This window comes from Serpula lacrymans, assembly GCF_000218685.1.
Source record: "Serpula lacrymans var. lacrymans S7.9 unplaced genomic scaffold SERLAscaffold_7, whole genome shotgun sequence".
In the NCBI taxonomy this organism is placed as follows: Eukaryota; Fungi; Basidiomycota; class Agaricomycetes; order Boletales; family Serpulaceae; genus Serpula; species Serpula lacrymans.
The window spans coordinates 254365-274405 of NW_006763296.1; the positions used below are offsets into that span (position 1 = coordinate 254365).

The 20041-nt window shown below is 46.4% G+C and overlaps 5 protein-coding genes across 5 annotated transcripts; 3 read left to right on the top strand and 2 right to left on the bottom strand.

The window, feature by feature from the left end:
- Positions 1 to 4487: 4487 nt before the first annotated feature.
- SERLADRAFT_437867 (uncharacterized protein) lies at positions 4488 to 5945 on the bottom strand (the record flags this gene model as incomplete). Its single annotated transcript, XM_007318213.1, has 1 exon — positions 4488 to 5945. The coding sequence occupies one exon, from the start codon at positions 5943 to 5945 to the stop codon at positions 4488 to 4490; it is 1458 nt and encodes a 485-aa protein (XP_007318275.1).
- Positions 5946 to 7810: 1865 nt separating this feature from the next.
- On the top strand, positions 7811 to 9543 carry SERLADRAFT_437869 (uncharacterized protein; the record flags this gene model as incomplete). Its single annotated transcript, XM_007318214.1, has 5 exons — positions 7811 to 8140; positions 8209 to 8405; positions 8609 to 9036; positions 9092 to 9251; positions 9315 to 9543. 5 exons carry the CDS (start codon positions 7811 to 7813, stop codon positions 9541 to 9543), a joined length of 1344 nt encoding a protein of 447 aa, XP_007318276.1.
- Positions 9544 to 10724: 1181 nt separating this feature from the next.
- Positions 10725 to 12104, top strand: SERLADRAFT_467257 (uncharacterized protein; the record flags this gene model as incomplete). The annotated part of the gene is made up of 3 exons (XM_007318215.1): positions 10725 to 11116; positions 11199 to 11528; positions 11599 to 12104. The coding sequence occupies 3 exons, from the start codon at positions 10801 to 10803 to the stop codon at positions 11628 to 11630; spliced, it is 678 nt and encodes a 225-aa protein (XP_007318277.1).
- A 1896-nt stretch (positions 12105 to 14000) lies between these two features.
- On the bottom strand, positions 14001 to 17595 carry SERLADRAFT_467268 (uncharacterized protein; the record flags this gene model as incomplete). The annotated part of the gene is made up of 13 exons (XM_007318216.1): positions 14001 to 15030; positions 15106 to 15351; positions 15407 to 15431; positions 15489 to 15556; positions 15615 to 15795; positions 15852 to 15989; positions 16048 to 16233; positions 16293 to 16755; positions 16817 to 17015; positions 17075 to 17239; positions 17300 to 17360; positions 17416 to 17487; positions 17536 to 17595. 12 exons carry the CDS (start codon positions 17569 to 17571, stop codon positions 15317 to 15319), a joined length of 1629 nt encoding a protein of 542 aa, XP_007318278.1.
- Positions 17596 to 17683: 88 nt separating this feature from the next.
- SERLADRAFT_467271 (uncharacterized protein) lies at positions 17684 to 19587 on the top strand (the record flags this gene model as incomplete). Its single annotated transcript, XM_007318217.1, has 7 exons — positions 17684 to 17847; positions 17930 to 18013; positions 18107 to 18406; positions 18520 to 18772; positions 18866 to 18983; positions 19045 to 19114; positions 19175 to 19587. 7 exons carry the CDS (start codon positions 17761 to 17763, stop codon positions 19175 to 19177), a joined length of 915 nt encoding a protein of 304 aa, XP_007318279.1.
- Between the last annotated feature and the right edge of the window lie 454 nt (positions 19588 to 20041).

Sequence of the window (20041 nt, forward strand, 5' to 3'; positions counted from 1 at the left end):
ATCTGAAAATTGTTGGGTCCAGTGAGAACTGGACATGCGGATGTATCGTGTGCTGTGGTCATGGTTCCGAGGTTGCTGTTTCAAATAAGAATTATTTCCTGCGTAGCTTTTGCGCACCAGGGCTCATAACCTAATAAACCTATGTGAAACTCAGCCGCTGCCCAAGAGGCTATAGAAACGACTATATTATTTACCTATGTGAAACTACAATGGATGCTAGTTTAAGGTGATCTCTAATAAATGTAATGTAACATATCTCAGCAGCTGCCCAAGAGGCTATAGAAACGACTGAGGTATTTCTATACTAAACCCCCTACTACTTATAGTCGGAGGTGCTACTCGCTACAGTATAATGACTCCTAGGAGTACAATGGTTACTCCATGGAGTGGTGGCTATGCTCCATGGAGAACAATGGCTGCTTTGGCAGAGACCGGGTTTATCCGGTTTTGTCAGCGGATATTCAAAAAGACTCGCCTTTGCGCCACACAGGCACAGTGCCATGTGGAATAGTGATTAATATTGCCTTTTTCAAACTTGTGGCTGATCAGCACCACCTCTATTAGGCAATCCAGTCATGCTCACCTTTGCTTTTCCATTCGGTACTTTCTGCATTTCGGCATTTCAGCAAATTTTCACATCACCACTGGCTACACATTGCGCCCTTGCTTTCATTGTTTCCCCTTACTTTTTTTCTTTGCTCAGCCCCACCATGAGACCCTTGCTCTCTTTTTTATTCTCACCTAACGGTCGCTTCTGGATTCCCATTCTAGTTCACCTCCTTGTCACCTCTACCCTCCTCTTACTTGTCCTCTTTGCTCCCCCACCATACCTGATGTCACCACTTTCTATCTGCTTCCGTCGCTGATCTGTTAACCACCACGTGCCGCTGCTGATATCAGCAAAGCCCCGGCGGCCAGTCCAAATTGGGCAAAAGGTCCATCTTCATAACGTCAACCTTCCATTGTATACTATCAAATCATTGATTGCTCGTCTTGCCTGGTTGGAGCGTGGGTGGGTAGTTTTTGAGCTGGAGAAGTTCATCCCTTTGCGATGCCTATGTACATCACCGTCCCATTCACTTGGGAACATTTGTCCTTCGTCCATTATCTTTGCTACAGCTACACCTACCACACACTGCCTGGGACTCACTTGTTCCAAATTGAAACTACTCCCCTCCCTCCCTCGTTTGACCAGGTGGTCCAGTACAACCAGTCCATTGGTAAAGCCATGGAACCGTCGGATTTGGACTAGGTGGTGGACCGGTGGCTCCAGTTTCTTTTTTTTCAGCAGAACATTCATTTACAGTGTGATTATTTTTGATTTTTGTATCATTTTTATGGACACATGTTTTTTTAGAATGCCTGACTGACAATAAAGGAACTGTGTTGATACTGATATTTTTTTGCCTTGCCCTTTTTTTACTGTATCTTCCCATGACATCATGATTTTCCTGCTCTCTTTTTGCTATTGGACTTTACTTTATGGCTGTACAAATCTGTGACATTACTCACAGCATTCATTGTTCTATCCCTTTCTTTTCCTTTTTTTGACAATCTTATTCTGTACTACCTACGCAGGATTTATCAGCATACATTCCTTCCTTCATGTTCTTTCTCATTCTTTTTGCACAGCTATTCTGTGCATAGCCTACTTTTCTTTCACTATATAAACCCCTGTATTTTACCTTGTGAAAACAAAACAAGAACTCCAATCCAGACTTCTTCTCTAATCTCAAGTTCACTACTCTGCTACTTGTGATCCAGTGTGGTCACAACACTTCCCACTGCTACCACTGTTAACTGCTGTCATTGTCACTCGTCACTTTTGAAAATCATTGACATCCCTTTCGATTAGAGTCCTTCTAAGCACTACAGTTTGTGCGTCAGGAGCCTGCTATCACTGGGAACCTTGTCACTGTTGGCATATCCTGTTTATGATACACTCACATCCTATCATTTTATCCTTTTATTTCTTCATTTCCATACACCATTCTTTCATCTCTACTTGACCGCTTTTCCACTACATTACATAAGCTCAAAACTTTCCCACACTTATTCCAAAAACTCGTAGCACTCTACCTTACACAAACTTCAGTCTCTTGATTATAAGACTGAGGTATGTCTGGTTATCTTACAGTTTACTTTATATCATCATACTCACTTTACACTATTAGAAATACTCTCTTTTAGGTATATTATCCTTCAATATGAGTCTCTTGATTATAAGACTGAGAAATACTCTCTTTTAGTCTTCTCATAGCCTAACAATCACCTCATTATCTTGTCGTTCTCAAACCTACCTTGTGCTAAAATTAGCAAGGTAGTGCTTGTCCGTTCTCATTATAAAGCCCCTATCCTCTATAAATCAACTATCCCTCCTCCTCAAAACCCACACCCATACATCTCTGGGTTTTACTTTGAAGGATCATTGTACGTACCACCCCACAAACAACCAGACCACTCCACTTTGTTCGCATCCCTCAAGGAACACCAAACTGGTGTTTTTGATGATGTATATTTCCAGGCGGGTGTGTATCGGGATTTTTATGCTAAATGTGTTGCAGTCATTGAGGATATCTGCAAGCCTGGTAATGAGGCAGCCGCTGCGAGATTCAACGCTTATGAGGCAGCTATTCTTGCTCGTAGATTGGCATTGTGAGCTTAATTGTCTCATTCCTCTATTTACACTATCTAATCCTCAATTCACAGGGCTGAAGTTCTTTTTGTATGCTCTGGTCTTTGTGTAGTCTATCTCAGTGTTCCCGCTTTTTGGAGATCGGAGCTGGAATGGGGGAGCCTTTTGATATCTGTCTAGGTTGATGAACTCCGACCTCTGTTGGGGAGGTTTCTTGTGAACCTCCTTTGGAGGCTTGACGTGTGCCGTGAGGTGCAAGTCTAGGGAATAGTAGTTACCTGGTTGATCCTGCCAGTAGTCATATGCTTGTCTCAAAGATTAAGCCATGCATGTCTAAGTATAAACAATTTTGTACTGTGAAACTGCAAATGGCTCATTAAATCAGTTATAGTTTATTTGATGATATCTTGCTACATGGATAACTGTGGTAATTCTAGAGCTAATACATGCAATCAAAGCCCCGACTTCTGGGAGGAGTGTATTTATTAGATAAAAAACCAACGCGGCTTGCCACTCGTTTGGTGATTCATAATAACTTCTCAAATTGCATGGCCTTGTGCCGGAAATGCTTCATTCAAATATCTGTCCTATCAACTTTTGATGGTAGGATAGAGGCCTACCATGGTTTCAACGGGTAACGGGGAATAAGGGTTCGATTCCGGAGAGGGAGCCTGAGAAACGGCTACCACATCCAAGGAAGGCAGCAGGCGCGCAAATTACCCAATCCCGATACGGGGAGGTAGTGACAATAAATAACAATATAGGGCTCTTTTGGGTCTTATAATTGGAATGAGTACAATTTAAATATCTTAACGAGGAACAATTGGAGGGCAAGTCTGGTGCCAGCAGCCGCGGTAATTCCAGCTCCAATAGTGTATATTAAAGTTGTTGCAGTTAAAAAGCTCGTAGTTGAACTTTGGGCCTGGGTGGGTGGTCTGCCTCACGGCATTGTACTGTCTGGCCGGGCCTTTCCTTTTGGTGAGCCGGTGTGCCCTTTATTGGGTGCATCGGGGAACCAGGACTTTTACCTTGAGAAAATTAGAGTGTTCAAAGCAGGCCTTTTGCCCAAATACATTAGCATGGAATAATAAAATAGGATGTGCGGTTCTATTTTGTTGGTTTCTAGAGTTGCCATAATGATTAATAGGGACAGTTGGGGACATTAGTATTCGGTTGCTAGAGGTGAAATTCTTGGATTTACTGAAGACTAACTATTGCGAAAGCATTTGTCAAGGATGTTTTCATTAATCAAGAACGAAGGTTAGGGGATTGAAAACGATCAGATACCGTTGTAGTCTTAACAGTAAACTATGCCGACTAGGGATCGGACAACCTCTTTTTGATGTGTTGTTCGGCACCTTACGAGAAATCAAAGTCTTTGGGTTCTGGGGGGAGTATGGTCGCAAGGCTGAAACTTATCGTAATTGACGGAAGGGCACCACCAGGAGTGGAGCCTGCGGCTTAATTTGACTCAACACGGGGAAACTCACCAGGTCCAGACATGACTAGGATTGACAGATTGATAGCTCTTTCATGATTTTATGGGTGGTGGTGCATGGCCGTTCTTAGTTGGTGGAGTGATTTGTCTGGTTAATTCCGATAACGAACGAGACCTTAACCTGCTAAATAGCCAGGCCGGCTTTTGCTGGGCGGAGGTTAATGAAGGGGTGGGTTGCTACGTGCATATGGAGTTACTTAAATATGCACAAGGTGGGGATTCTTTGATAGGGTGACTTTGGGCGCTTGCATCCACGCTTCGCTCTCTTCTTTCACTCACTTAGTCTGCCGGGCGGCTTTTTGTTCTTTTTGGGACAGTATTAAATATATTTATGCGGAAATGTTACAAATGGAGCTAGCTAACCATCTCTATAGGCTCGAAATTGCCAAGTTTCTTGGTCCGTAAAGCTGGTGCATCACGGAACCACACACGTGTGGTCAATTCGGCTTCAAGCCACGCAAATTCTGGCCCTACGTTGAGAGGATTGAGTCCCTTTACGGGCGATCCATCATCCGAATCATCACTGCTATCCCCATCCTCTTCTGCCTTCGATGCTGATCGTGTTTTCGGTTTTGAAGGCCCGGCATCAGGCTGCTTGGCTTTGCCTTTCACGGCAGCTCTCTTCTGTTGCTGAAGTGTAGAGATTGAATCTCCCCAACCAGCTCCAGTGGTTTCATTGACAGCTGCATCCAGGTTTTCCACGCGTGCCTCAAAAGCGGCTTCACTTTCACCAGGAAGACGATCATAAGGATTGTCAAACCTATCACGATTAACAGAGTGAGAAGGTCGGCCTGTAACAAACTTTTTCTTATGATCTTTGTCGAGCGGTTTGTAGTTGGGAGGGACAAAGTCCATACGAGGTCCGGGGGCAACACAATAGGCAATCATAGTGAAAAATAACGCCTTGCGAGTAGGATTGGGGTTCGGGTGATCCAACTTGGTGAACGAAAATTCATCAACGTCCTCATTGTATTCGTATGTATGATTCATAGGTTTGAATAAATTAAAGGGTTGATTTTGGGCGACACCAGATCCATTCTTAAATGTTCTTCTGAGCTCATAGAACGGTCTGAATCCTGTGCTTCGAACAGGATAACCGTACATATAAACATCCCTTCTTTCCAAACCATAAGATTGACGATGCATCCAATCAAACGGCATGAAGTGAGGGTCTCCAGATGTGTCATCAGAACAATTGACTACTTTACCAGTAAACCCGACGGGCGCGGACCTGTAAGTTCCATATTCATCTTGAAAACTGCGGGCGACTCCTTTGTTTCGAAATGTTTCCCTCTGGGGATCGACGGCATTGGCGTCCACGTGATAAAATAAAAATCGTATCATCCATTGACTTTGCGGACTGATCCGGAAAACAAATCTGGTACAAACACCTACCACCTTCGCACGAGTGGAATGACGATGTTTGCGGATGTTCCTATTGGTCGAATAAGGTATATGATTCAACTGCACCGTATAATGCTGCGCATAAGCTGCGGTAGCGCAAGTGTCTACCATGCGATTGCGGGTATCAAATCTCAAGGGGACCTTAGTAATTGACTCATCCGCAGCTCGCTCGACAACGGTATACGTAAGTTCCTCAATACGTGAACCAACTCGGCGTGTTGCCTTTGAATATCTGGATCGTACACGGCGTGAATAACGCGATTTGGCGCGGACAGTTCGGGAGCCCAACTTCCGTCCGCTCCGACGGCGCCGTCCTCGTGAAACACGAGCTGTCTTGCGACGGCAAAACGTACGACATTTGTGGAATTTATTGTTACAATGAACCACGCCATAACTGCGACGTGGCATATAAGCATAAAACAAGAAGGGAAATGAAACTACTTACACAACTCAGGCTATTTATAGTTTTTCACACATTTCAAACTCCGAATGACGACTTTATTTTTTTTTAACACAGATCCAAAATAATTACTAATGCTACTATAGTAATTAATCAGATCTGGACCGACCCCGCCCCGCAGCGAACCCATCCCGATACGCCTGGGCAGCGTGCTCCTCTATGGCCTTCTCCAAGTTAGCCATATCATCACCTGCCAGCAGGAACACCAGGTCCTGCCGCAAACCTTCCATTCTCAACTTCATTTTGTCGAGCGAAAGGCGGATTTCAGAGCGCGGTACAAACAGGGCTGGAGGGGTTCTCCCGCTGTCGCCAGCGCGGAGTCTACGACCTCCTGCAGTGCCACGTACCAAATTACCGGGCACCCGGGATGACTGCCGACAACGGTGAGTTCTTCGTAATCCGGGCCGATCGACATCAGGTACCGCTGATTCTCCGGCACCTGCAGCGAGAACTCGTCCTGCGGGCTCATCCATCGCTGGGCCCGGGGAAGGAGGTAGGGCAGCAGAGTCCTCGGAGGGGACGTCAGGCCAGGGGCCTGGGGAGACACATCTCCAAAGGTCCTCTTCCGACTGGGAGAGGGCGGGGGCGCCAAGGGGTCCGGGAAGAGAGGGACTACCGGCCTTAACCTCGCTGTCTGACGCCGAGGCGACACAGCGAGGCGGGCTTTCGCCAGCCTCTTCCAATGGGCCTCTAGGGACCTCCTCTCCGTCAGCGGATGGTCCTTCCCGGCCTTGTACAAGTGTTTGGAGGGCGGGGGTACGGGACTCTGTGAATGTCACAGGGCCGGGTGTACGGAACAAATCGTTGATTTCCTTAAAATAAGTAAGACTATTGAAATAATAAAAATAAATTACTTACCTTGCGACCGGGGGGGCATGGGGACTGGGGTGGGAGCTCGTGGGACCCCACATCGTTGAGGGCCCGCCTCACCCCGGTAAGGAGGTGGCGGAACCCATCCTCCGACACCTCGTACCGCTCCACGAAGCGGAGCATCATTTCGAAGAAATGATGGTCGACAGTGGGGGGATGCTTGTCCCAGTGACTCACCCCATGACTGGGGTGGTTGCACAACGGGGGGACTGGGTTGGGAGCCTCAGCAAGGCTGTACGGCGTATTGGGCCGGGTAGGAGCCTCCTCTAGATCGAGGAAGGGGTTGGGAGACTGGCAACGAGGAGAGGGGCACTGTTTCGATTGTGAAGCGGACATGATGGTTCATTGAAGAAAACTTCATCTTACTAACTGGTATTTATAGATGTTAACAGCAGATGGGAAAAAAATCTATTCTTAGAAGTATGCTGACTGATGCGCAGCAGCATGACAAATAGATTAATCATCTGATTTAGAAGGCTGTGAAGCGTGAGAGCTAGCAACCAGGGTCTGTGTCCTATTATAGAACAAACATTTTTTTTAGCTGCGCCAGCTAAGCTTTAACGGGTTAAATGATCCAGGGTGCTTAACGACAGTTCTCACGTCAAGCTGACTGATTGAACCTAATTACAAATGATTCCGGTTGCCTGGGTAGAGGTCTATTTATGGATGGGTAGACCTTTAACTAGGTAGGGGCACCGTGAGAGCGCACCCAACTTTCCCAATATAGGTAGATTAAGCCTAATCAAAGAATCTGATTGGACAACAACCGTGTGAACTGGGTATTCCTTGTCCATTTCAGGTAAGTGGGTAGAGGGTAGAGACCGTCCCCACCAATGTTAAGTTATGTGGGGACGGTCTGCATCACGCATGTGACATCACTACCCTCTAAGGGATATATAAGCACATGATGGGTCTCCTTCCTACTCTCACTACACCTGCCACGATGGCGAGTTTCATTTGGTCACTTCCTTCCACACTATCAACCTTAACACCTTCTCCTGCTCCTCAATCAGTATGCGCCCCTTCTGTTCCTGCCACCCCCTCTGCTAGGGGTAATGGAGAAATCGCCGACGACCGTATCAGTAACTGGTCGTTGTCACCGGCACCAAATCGCCGACTTCAACGTCGAATTCAGCCTTCACCTGCGCCCTCTGTCGCATCGGCGCACTCAGAGGCTTCTAATGCACGTCATGCTCAACGTGGAGAGAGGCATGAAGGAGGTAACCCCAACTTCCGTTGGTCAGCAAGAAACATGCTACTGACATATTCCCAAGTGAGTCATCCATTACATAAGATAAGCGAATTAAACTTAAACAAGACATTACCTGCCCTTCCGGATAGATCGGAGATAGGCCCAACCAGGCCCTTTCTGATGTGATCGCCCAATTATCGCTGCAACTGGCGGAATGGGCTGCTATTAGAGAGCACCACCAGGACGGGGGATCCCATTGGCATGTCATCGTCAAATTCGATGTGCCAATCAGATCAAGAAACCCCGCCTTCTTCGACGTGGATGGCATACATCCAAACGTTAAAACGTAAGTACCCTAACTTTAACCTTAACCCTAACTTGCTAACCAGGTTTTTCGCCTGTTTTTCGCACCGCCTTCGGCGGCACGTGATTAATATCCCCAACACTTATCCTTAACAGGTGAGCATTTACATTGGGGAGTTAGGTGTGGCTAAGCGGGACCTAAGTGCTGGTCCAAGTTTCATGACGCTAACCTAACTTCTTTCTCAGGCTGGCTTCTGCAAAGTCTGTATGCAACGCCTGGACCTACCTCCAGAAAGAAGAAGGGGCGGACCACTTTGGACCCTGGCAGGGTCCAGAGGCCGTCCTCGATGCAGAGGGAGGAATGGGAAAAGCTAAGAAGGACGAAAAGTGGGGTCATATCATCGCCTCATTGTCTAGGGACGAGTACGAGGAGCAGGTCCAAACGTTCAGGCCATATGATTGGGTCGTTAACCACAACAAAATTATCAACTCTGCCGACAAGCACTGGCCCGCCGAGCCGGAACAATATGTATTGGAAGTTACTGAATTCCCACACCTGACAGAGGAAATGAGGGATTGGGTAACTAATGAGATGCCTAAAAGGGATAGGCCTAAATTGTTAGTGGTTTGGGGCCCGACTAGGACCGGTAAAACGGAATGGGCTAGATCATTAGGTGAGTCTTTGAAGACATGTTTTAAGTGCGATCATACTTACCTTGGAATTCACAGGTCGTCATACTTACATGAACAGTTTGTTCAATGCAGACGACATCAACGAGGCATCCGACTATATTGTTCTCGACGACATCAGCCTAGAGCACTTCCCAAACTACAAGTCTTGGTTTGGGGCTCAAAAGCAATTCATCGTCACCGACAAGTACAAGTCAAAGTGAACCATCAAATGGGGTAAGCCATGCATTTGGCTATCAAACGAAAACCCATTGGACATAAGGGCAAGGGGCATCAACACTGAATGGATCGCAGGTAACACCATCGTTGTCAACCTTGACCACCGCCTTTACGATGTACCTGACAAACCAGCTCCGCAACCAGTGCGTGTAGAATGGCAAGGAAATGTCGTAGAACGCATAGCCCAGCCTGTTCCACAAAGGCCTATTCCAGAAAGAGAAGATGTAGTGTACTTAGAGGACCTTTATGGTTCAAACCCTGTATGGAGATAGTTTACGCTTCGCTTTCTTTTCTCTTTAACCCCCCTTAATCCCCCAAGGCGGAAATTACTTGATATATTGATTAATTATGAGTGAGCTTGAGTTATGTAAATCAAAACTTGTGGTTGTTGTTTTTAATCAGAACTTTACAAAGAAATCAAAGTCTTTGGGTTCTGGGGGGAGTATGGCCGCAAGGCTGAAACTTATCGTAATTGACGGAAGGGCACCACCAGGAGTGGAGCCTGCAGCTTAATTTGACTCAACACAGGGAAACTCACCAGGTCCAGACATGACTAGGATTGACAGATTGATAGCTCTTTCATGATTTTATGGGTGGTGGTGCATGGCCGTTCTTAGTTGGTGGAGTGATTTGTCTGGTTAATTCCGATAACAAATGAGACCTTAACCTGCTAAATAGCCAGGCTGGCTTTTGCTGGTCTCCGGCTTCTTAGAGGGACTGTCAGCGTCTAGCCGACGGAAGTTTGAGACAATAACAGGTCTGTGATGCCCTTAGATGTTCTGGGCCACACGCGCGCTACACTGACAGAGCCAGCGAGTTTATTTTCCTTGGCCGGAAGGTCTGGGTAATCTTGTGAAACTCTGTCGTGCTGGGGATAGAGCATTGCAATTATTGCTCTTCAACGAGGAATTCCTAGTAAGTGTGAGTCATCAGCTCGCGTTGATTACGTCCCTGCCCTTTGTACACACTGCCCGTCGCTACTACTGATTGAATGGCTTAGTGAGGTCTCCGGACTAGCTTTTGAGAGCTGGCAACGGCACTCGTTTGCTGAGAAGCTGATCAAACTTGGTCATTTAGAGGAAGTAAAAGTCGTAACAAGGTTTCCGTAGGTGAACCTGCGGAAGGATCATTATCGATTCAACGAAGTGCTTGTGAAGTTGTGCTGGCCTCTCTCGAGGCATGTGCACGCTTTATGGGATTCCCACAGACATTTTCATGCATTTGTGTAAATCAGTTCTCAATATAAATCTTATCGCGATCTTATCTCTATATGATAAGATTATAGCGAATCTTATCTTCACGTTGACTTCACCACTAAACCGTAATGTCTGAAATTACCATATTAAGTTAAATTTCATTCAAATCTAAGGTTTTCGCTAGTTTCTACACTAATCCCCATGCAGGTGCGTAAAAGTTTGGGACAGAACGTTTTCCGGACTATTTTCAGTCAGATGTGCCAATTTCCCCCTATTTTCGTGATGCTTCGTTATAGATTATAGATTTGTGTCAATCTAACCAAGTGCCACAGCATGGAAACACTCAACTGCTGGGTTCACGGTGAAGATGTTGAAAAGATCTTTACTGTCAACATCTCAAGTTCAGAGACTGTCTCAGATCTCAAAGATGTCATCAAGAACAAGAACTCCTTACAGTTCCGCAATTTGGATGCGAGCGGTCTCGATCTCTACTCCATTTGCCTTCCTGACGATGAACAACTGGAAGGCTCACTTAGTCGGTGGGATCATTCAGAGGAAAGGAAGCTCAACGGACGATACAAATTATCAGCCATTTCCCCCGACTCTAAGGAAGGGGTGTGGTTCATCATCGTCCGTGCACCCAGTTCTTGTACGCATTTATCACTGTATCCTATTACCCTTCTGACAGCAAACTTTATGACTCACAATTGGACTCCCTGTTGTGGTCCCAGACTGGACTATTACCTGCTGGATCTACGGTTCAGATGTTGAAAGCATCTTTAATGTCAAAATCTCAAGTTCAGAGACTGTCTCGAACCTCAGAGATGTCATCAAGAATGTCAACACCAACAAGTTACGCAATGTGGATGCGAGCGATCTCGATCTCTACTCCATTTGCCTTCCTGACGATGAGCAACTGGAAGGCACGCTTAGTCTGTGGGACGATTCAGAGGAAAAGAAGCTCACCCGACCATTAAAAGGTCTTGACAAGATATCCAAAGTTTTCTCCGAACCGCCTAAGGAGGATCACCTGCACATCATCGTTCAAAATCCAGCCACCGGTGAGCTGTCTGTCGTTGACTCTTCCCTTTATAATGCTCATATCATCATCCGGATTCCTAACTCTTTTAGCTGGGCCGAATCTCTCGCCTATCTACCAATGAACTGAGTATATTTCAAAACATGTATTTGAAGCTCCTCTGTCTGGCAAAAAGCCATCTGTATTCTCGGCTAAACAATGCAGAACCGAATTCCTTTGCAATCATCCTTCCGAAGCTGCCAGCCCTATTCCCGTTACGCTTCTGGAGCCCATATTTGCGCAGTTCATGGATGATTATCAAGATTACGAACCAAACTACAAGGACAATCATTTCATTTACGAGCTTTCGACGTCATTGTGTACCTTTTATCCTTCTGAGACTGCAAGAATGACCGTTTTTAGAACAATTCTTGAGTCCTATGGTATAGATATTTCTACTACCGAGTATGGCTCGAAAGGATATAGAACAGATGGTCATTTGATGGCTGGGAAGTTCATTGCATTGATAGCGGAGGGAAAGAAAGAGATTTCATGTAGTGTAGCGGTGCAGAGCCCTTTCTGGAAGCTATTTATCACTACCGCGAATTTATTCACTCTTTGAACGAGGAGATGGTCGTTGAAACACTGCGATCTGTTCTAGCCATCTTCGGCCTCATCAAAAAGCTACATGCTGCAGATTACGTTCATGGTGACCTTCGTGATGTCAACCTCTTTGTGCAAGATCAACAAGACGAAACATCAACCAACTTTATGCTCTTCGACTTCAATAGGGCTGGTCTAGCTGAAGCAACATGCTATTCGATTTACGTCGATCGAAATGGGATCTATCGTCCCCGGAGCGCACAGGATGGGAAGAAGATTGAAAAAGCGCATGATATAGACATGCTCAGGTATCTATTCCATCCCGAGGACTATGTGGCTAAGATGGTTTTCAATGACTTTAACGCACTATCGTTCCAAGAGGAAAGCAGCCAGAGTGAGAGCAAAGACGAGAATTAGAATTACCGCTTGCTCTTGTCATCAGCGACCAAGAGAGGTTGCTACATAGTCATGTCATTGAGCTAGACTTGTCCAATCTACAGCTGAATTCATCATGATAGTTTTGTGCACGATGGCCTTGTAGCAGGGATTAGTAAGCGAGCTTTGAGGACCGTTACTCTATTACCATAGTTGCTACTCCTGTGGCTAAGCCTGGCAATATGCCACTCGCTCCCTTTCAAGTTCTCCTTCAAGGCTACATCCAACAACAATCAGCCTTGATCAGTACTACGGACTGATATAATATCAGTAAGCAGTCCATTCCTCCACAAGTTCGGTATTGATTCTGCGCACAATTTGGCTTAGATTATTCATCTTTACTAGTAACACAGATGAAGCGCGGCTTTTTGAACACTAGCAAGGCGCGTAGCCGTATAGAACGTTCGCAGATGGCGGCTGCATCGGAAACGGCCATGCCATCGCCACCACCACCACCACAGTCACCGCTCTCTAGCGACGTCTCGGAAGAAGAAGCCACAGAGGTAGATCTACACAAACTTCCCCCAGACATCCGAGAGGAGCTGGACGCTGGGAACGATGACCGTAAACGTATTATCTTTCGTGCTTGGCCCCGAGATTCAAGGGGAGAATACATTCCTGAAGCAAATGATCCTGGCATAAGAGGAAAAGAGACATCAAATGGTATCGGGTACTGGGGAGCCACCCTCTATGACTTTTACCTTGTATTTCGTTCGCCTCGAAACCTCTTCCATCGGTCGGCCGACACTGGGAGCAGACTTGCGAAGGCGGTGCGGACATTTGGCGAATTCGTCGCAGCAGACGAGTTACGTCGGGCAGACGAAGAGGAAAACCCACGCCAGCTGCAACCGTATGATATTGAAAAGCTCATTGAAGAATCTGACAAAAGAATTCATGCTGGGGATTTCGACAGCTATTCCATGAGGAAAGGGAAGGCGCAAGCAAATTCATCAGGAGCCACTCAGATATCATTTGAACCTTCTTTCTTCGATTTACCCTCCTACCCTTACCCGTGGCCTTTTATCCCATTCGCTCTTCCTGAAGATCCCCCAAAGCTACAAAAACGGCTTCCACTCCATCTTCTACCCAAGAAACTCGTCGTTCATGACCCTTGGAACGTCTTATCAGTAAGCGCTGTGCACAAAGACCATGACACACCATGGACACAAAAAAAGGACATCGTTCGGACGTACAGTCTCAGATTATCTAGCTCTGGTCAACAAATGGTTGAGGATGAGCTCAAAGACCGTAAAGCCGCAATAGACGCGTCTGAGAAGAAAGCGAGAGATGGACCCGAACTTCTGTTTATGCCAAAAGAAGAAGATCACGGTCCAATCGTTTGCGTCGTTCCTCCACGACGTTCGCCTCCAGAGATGGTTCCAGAGGCTCATCTTTACCTATCCGCCAAACATATCCTTGGTGAAGGTAATCATTCCTTCGTATACAAGGCTGAATTGGAGCTTCCTCGCACCGTGTTGGTAGCAGATAAAAAATGTAACACGTGTGTCTTGGATGGCATGGAAGAACTTAGGGATAGCTGTATTGCAAGTTCCTTGAACCCCAATCAAGAAACATCAAAAGGAATTTCTTCGCATAAGGACGCGGAAGTGGATTTGTCGAGCTATGCTCTCGATGAAGCAGGGTCTGTTTCTAGTGCCGGCATTATTCCCCCCTTAAAAGATTACAAAGGGCCAGCGACTATCACCTCTCATCCAAAGATTAGATGGCAACATCCTTCTTATGCACCAGGACTCTGTGAGCATAATCTACCGCGGGGGAAAGGCGTTCCTCGTACTGCCAAAGTGCGGGTTGCAGCCAAACTTTCAGTTCAGGATGACAATCATCTCGATATAGAATGCAGCAATTACCAAAAATTCCCAGCACATTTCTTTGAGCATTGGAATGGGTACAATCTAATCAAACCTCTGCGAGATCCGGTTCCGGTGGGCGCCGTCGTCCCTCAGTTCTACGGCTATTATGTTCCCGACACACCCGATGGAGGTATCGATGAAGATGCCACAGACCCGCTATCGAAAAAGGAAGAGAAGGATTCCTCGTCAAAGCATTCCCGATCCAAGTCTTCCGAAGCCCAAGAGCTTTACTTGAGCCCAATCATGCTGCTCGAGGACTGTGGTTCCCCGATAACGCCAGAAAATCTCACAAAAGACCAGAGGAGAGAGTGTGCTTCTTTGCTCTACAAATTCCACCGTGAAGGGTGGCTTCATGAATCTTTTGCTCTCCGTAATTTCGTGGTACAACCTGGTCCACTGACCGAGTCACCTACCGTCCGAGCGTCTAGCGATGTGTCCAGCTTCCGAATGATTGATTTCGGGAGGTCAGTCGATGTAGGGAAGTCATCCTTCACATTTTATTCAGAGGCAAGGAGGGCTGCTCAAACCCTTCAAGTTGACAAATACGATGACGAGATCTCATTCGCGGCGACCATAGATAGCATCATCGATACGGAAGAAGCTTCACATGAAGGCGCTAACAGCACGGAATAGTATGTGCGTAGTTAACTGATACGCACATTTTTGAAGTCTACTAATTTTCTAAATGACTCACATACTTTTGTATTGAAGCTAGAATAAGTCTTAACTACCGGATCATCTTGCCATTTCAAAATATGCTGTGCATATTCGGGGCTACTTGTGGCAATGACTTGCAATGATCGTATCGTTTCACGATAAAGCGCTCAATTTCTGTAAATGAATTCGATGATAAACGGAATATGTAACGATTACATGCAGTATAACAGTATCAATTGGGTTTTAATCTTCTAGATGACTCCATCTATTCTTCGTCTTGACCTGACACTATGACATCGTCTAAAATGGCATTATCCGTAAGCTCGTGAAGTTGTGGAAATCCAGAGGGACTTACCAATTTTCAAAACGGCACGTACAAGCTAGAACGATGAAAAAGATTCAGGCTCCATAATAGGTTGATCGATAGAATGACTCACCTGTGTAGCAAGTAGATATTGCTGTCTTTTGGAGATTAGAGGGTCATATACAAACTGGGTCTTCATATCTATACAGTGTATCGCCTCAGAACATGCCTTGAGCGATAGAGAAAGCGGGATGCGTACCATTCTCGCCCCGACCCGAACAGTCTATGCCTAGGCGTGTGTTTTTCTCATTGACCTGTCTGCTCTTCACCTCGGTGAGCGTCTCTATAGGTGACAATCCGCTGTTCTCCGCAAGCGCCAACGGGATAGCATCCAAAGCGGATGCAAAGGCACGCATAGCGTATTGTTCGATCGATGGAATCTAGCGCAATTTGTTACGTTATAAAGTCATTAGCTGGAATGCTGATTTCCAATTACCTCGTCTGCAGCCTTCGACACAGCAACTGAGCAGCTAATGTCGGCAGCGCCTCCGCCGTAAACAACCCGGTTATCTACCACGAGGTTTCGCACTGCGCAGATGGCATCGTGTAATGCACGCTTTGCCTCATCAACGATCTGAAAGCGATAGCAATCAGTATATCGTTTTTAATGGTTTAGGCAGCAGTGAGCTAACCATTTTATTGCTTCCACGAACGAAAATCGTCACGGCACGAGAGTTGGCGCACTCCTCAATGACAAGCATCTTGTCACGCGTGGTGCCAAAGGAGACCTCCCGCACTATGCCTGCTTTACCAAGCTTTTCTGCAGTAAGATCCTCAAATCGCGGCACGATACGACCCTGCGTGGCTATTGCTATGAGCTGAATAGAAGGTTTGGGTACGTCAATAAGTAGCTTTACTGATATAAGCAATTGCGCACCTCGATCTCTGGGCCACCAACCCAGCGGACAGCGGGCAATTCATTTTGCATCAGCAAGTGATTAGCCTCATCGTCAAAGCCCCACTGACAGATAACCAAGTTGGCGCCAGTATCCTTTACTTTCTTGATCATATCCGCGAACTTTTCTTTTTCGTACTCTCGCAGCTTTTTGAATTCATCCACACTGGTGATGTCCAGCTTATGCTTTGTCTTTGGGCGGGGCGGCTCAAAGGGGCAGGTGAGGATCGCAAGTCGGGCGTCGGAAACGGAACTTGGCATTTGAGGGTGTGACATGTCTTTATCGATCAATACGCCTCTGATAAGTGTAGTATCTGCAAGGGACCCGCCAACTTTGCCTTCAACTTTGATGAGGTCGAAAGGAACGTCGCGGCGTTGAAGGTCGGCCACAGTAAGTACTGCATCAACTGCTATCTGAGCAAATTGTTGGTGTTCTTTTGAGACACTGCATGACGGGATAAATGACTAAGATGTAGAAAATGATAATGCAAGGTCATCCGACGTACATTTTGCTTCCTAGACTGGTCATGGCAGTCTTGAGGAGATTAGCGTTACTATCCTTGGAGAACTCGACGCGATCTGAAATGCGGTCGAGCTGTTCCACGGCCACTGTACATGCTTTGTCAAAACCATCTGCAATACGGATCGGATGGATTCCTCGGTCAAGGAGAGCCTCGCTTTGTTCCAGCAATGCACCAGCGAGGACTACGCAAGTAGTACTGATCAAAACGAAAGACTGAATGAAAGTAAAAAAACTGACGCACCAACAACGCCCGTCGTCCCATCTCCGATTTCATCATCCTGACTCTTGGAAAGCTGCACGAGGAGTCTTGCGATCTGATGTTCCACCTGCATCTGTCCCAAGATCGTAGCACCATCGTTAGTGACAGTGATGTCACCATCTGGCGAGATAAGGATTTTGTCCAGCCCTGCACGATAGTGGTAAGAACTGTAGCACACCACAACATCAGTAGATCAGCAGTACTTACCTCTTGGACCTAACGATGTACGAATGATGTTCGCAACTGTGCGTGCAGCAAGGATATGGGACTGAGGGTGGTTTTGTGTGAAGATGACGGGTTTGATAGTAAAATGATTTACTTGCCTTGATTGCCTCGACACCATGACTCCTTGTCTTCTTTCCCTGTTCCCGCAGGATGATAAAAGGCCTTCCGTACTACAAAGACAGGTCAGTTACAGAGTTACGATAATGATTATTACGCACCTCGTCAGTAGCATAGACAGCTTCAGGTTGTGCCATTTTACAGTGCGGTTATGAAATCTGCAAAGAACGCGTCTCGCGATCTGGTATTGCGTCACGCTTCACCTGTGACAGTCGGCATATACGGCGTGACGGTGACCTAGGGTTTATTGACAAGTGCAATTGGACAGCCGCCATCTTTACGTCTCTTATCCTTGTGTCTTCATTCATTTACACGCAAAAGCAACCATGGAACACGAGATTGACGGATGGATCGAACAATTAAGCCAATGCAAACAACTATCCGAGGCAGACGTAAAAAAACTCTGCGACAAGGTGCGTTTGCAGACAACACCGATAAAGCGCCACTTGGGCCGCCTAAGGATGACCAGCCTGGATCTGATGATGTGGAACGCAGACACGGGAGATTTTGATGGAAGAGTCCAATGTGCAGCCTGTTAGATGTCCAGTCACCGTGTGCGGCGATATTCATGGTCAATTCGTACGTCTTCACAACTATATTGTTTTGTCAAATCTGCATCACTGATCGTCGTATGCGCATTGTCTACGCCTCTCTCGCTATCTAAACTCTCAGCATGATCTGTCAGAACTTTTTCGCATCGGAGGCAACTCGCCGGATACCAACTATCTTTTCATGGGCGACTACGTCGATCGTGGTTACTACTCTGTTGAGACTGTGACGCTGCTTGTGGCACTAAAACTTCGGTATCGGGATCGCGTAACGATTTTGCGGGGGAACCACGAGTCGAGACAAATCACGCAAGTGTACGGCTTCTATGACGAATGTCTTCGCAAATACGGAAATGCCAATGTTTGGCGTTTCTTCACCGACCTCTTCGACTTCCTTCCCCTTACCGCTCTCATCGATAACCAAGTAGGTCTTTCTTTCATCATTAACTTTGGGCGATGTCATCGTTCTCGTTTGTATCCCCCCTATTTCTCTTGATCTCAGCCCCTGCGTCACATACTTAATGATATCATCAATAGATATTCTGCTTGCACGGAGGTCTCTCGCCTTCAATTGACACCTTAGATCATGTGCGCTCCATCGATCGAGTGCAAGAAGTTCCTCACGAAGGACCGATGTGCGACCTACTGTGGTCTGATCCCGATGACCGATGTGGTTGGGGAATATCTCCTCGCGGTGCGGGGTATACCTTTGGGCAGGATATCTCAGAGGCATTCAACCATAACAATGGGCTTACACTTGTTGCTCGAGCGCATCAGTTAGTCATGGAGGGTATGTACCAATTGCCAATACAACATGCATCAATCTCTTATTGATGCAACGCAAAACCTTCTTCCATATCGGTACCTTTCTGGGACGACACAGGTTACAGCTGGGGGCAAGATAGAAATGTAGTGACCATCTTCAGTGCACCCAACTATTGCTACAGGTGTGGTAACCAAGCGGCTATCATGGAAATAGACGAAAAATTATCGTACAGCTTGTGAGTTTTGCGACATATTTTCTTCAAGTATTCATCTCATGTCACACGATACCATGTCCAGCCTACAATTCGATCCCGCACCGCGGGCTGGAGAACCCCTCGTTTCACGACGTGTACCGGATTACTTCCTTGTAAGCATCTCCGCTCCTTGTTCGATTATGATATTGAGGAGTTTACTGATGCTATTGCAGTGATTATTTCCCTGTCGCGGGTCGTATTGTACATATTGCCTGTATCGTGTACTACATGATTATTGAGCCAACACGTCACTCAATAACGTTCCTTATACCGGAGTGCCGCACGATGTTTTGTGACGAATAATAAAGCAAATTCCCTCTCGATTGATCTTGAGCATCGTGCATGGTTCTCCGGCTTGGTTTTTCCTTTCTCTTTTCATATTCAGGACAGTTTCTGTTACACGAACTCTGTAGTATGTTGCGAAAGGTGTTTTGACGACCTTTACACATGGTCGGGGGGCACGAGCAGTTATTAAGTGATTGGGCGATCGATAGGTTCAGGAAACGGCTTTATATTGAACACATGTGACGGTACGTGTTATCAAAGCAGTGCTGGATCAACAATAATAAACAATTCCCTGCTTTGGAATATATTGCAGAGCAAAGACTCAACGGTGAATACAGTCTCCGTGGAATGGGTCTATGAGTTTATTGAGAGACAGTAAACAAGGAATTAATATGGGGCCTGTGCTTGCCTTGTAATACAATGGCTTTGTGGCTTTGAGGGCATTGTCTGAAGACTACAACTGCCTTTTTGGGATACAATATACGCGGTGCAAACAGAGGTAAACGGAGATGATGAGGGCCACGCTTTGCCATGCGCGTTTTGTTATGCCACCGACATCCACCTTGCAAAGCCTCATATCACACAAATCACAGCCAGAAACACACATTCACACCTTGCTTTACAACCACCACCATCGCTGCAAGTATAAACCAGCCTGTGTTCTGTGAGGGCCGCCTTCTGTTACCCTCACCCGACATCACAACGTTATTTCTCTGCTAACACGCTGCCTCCGCCCTGCCGAAACGTGCTGAAAA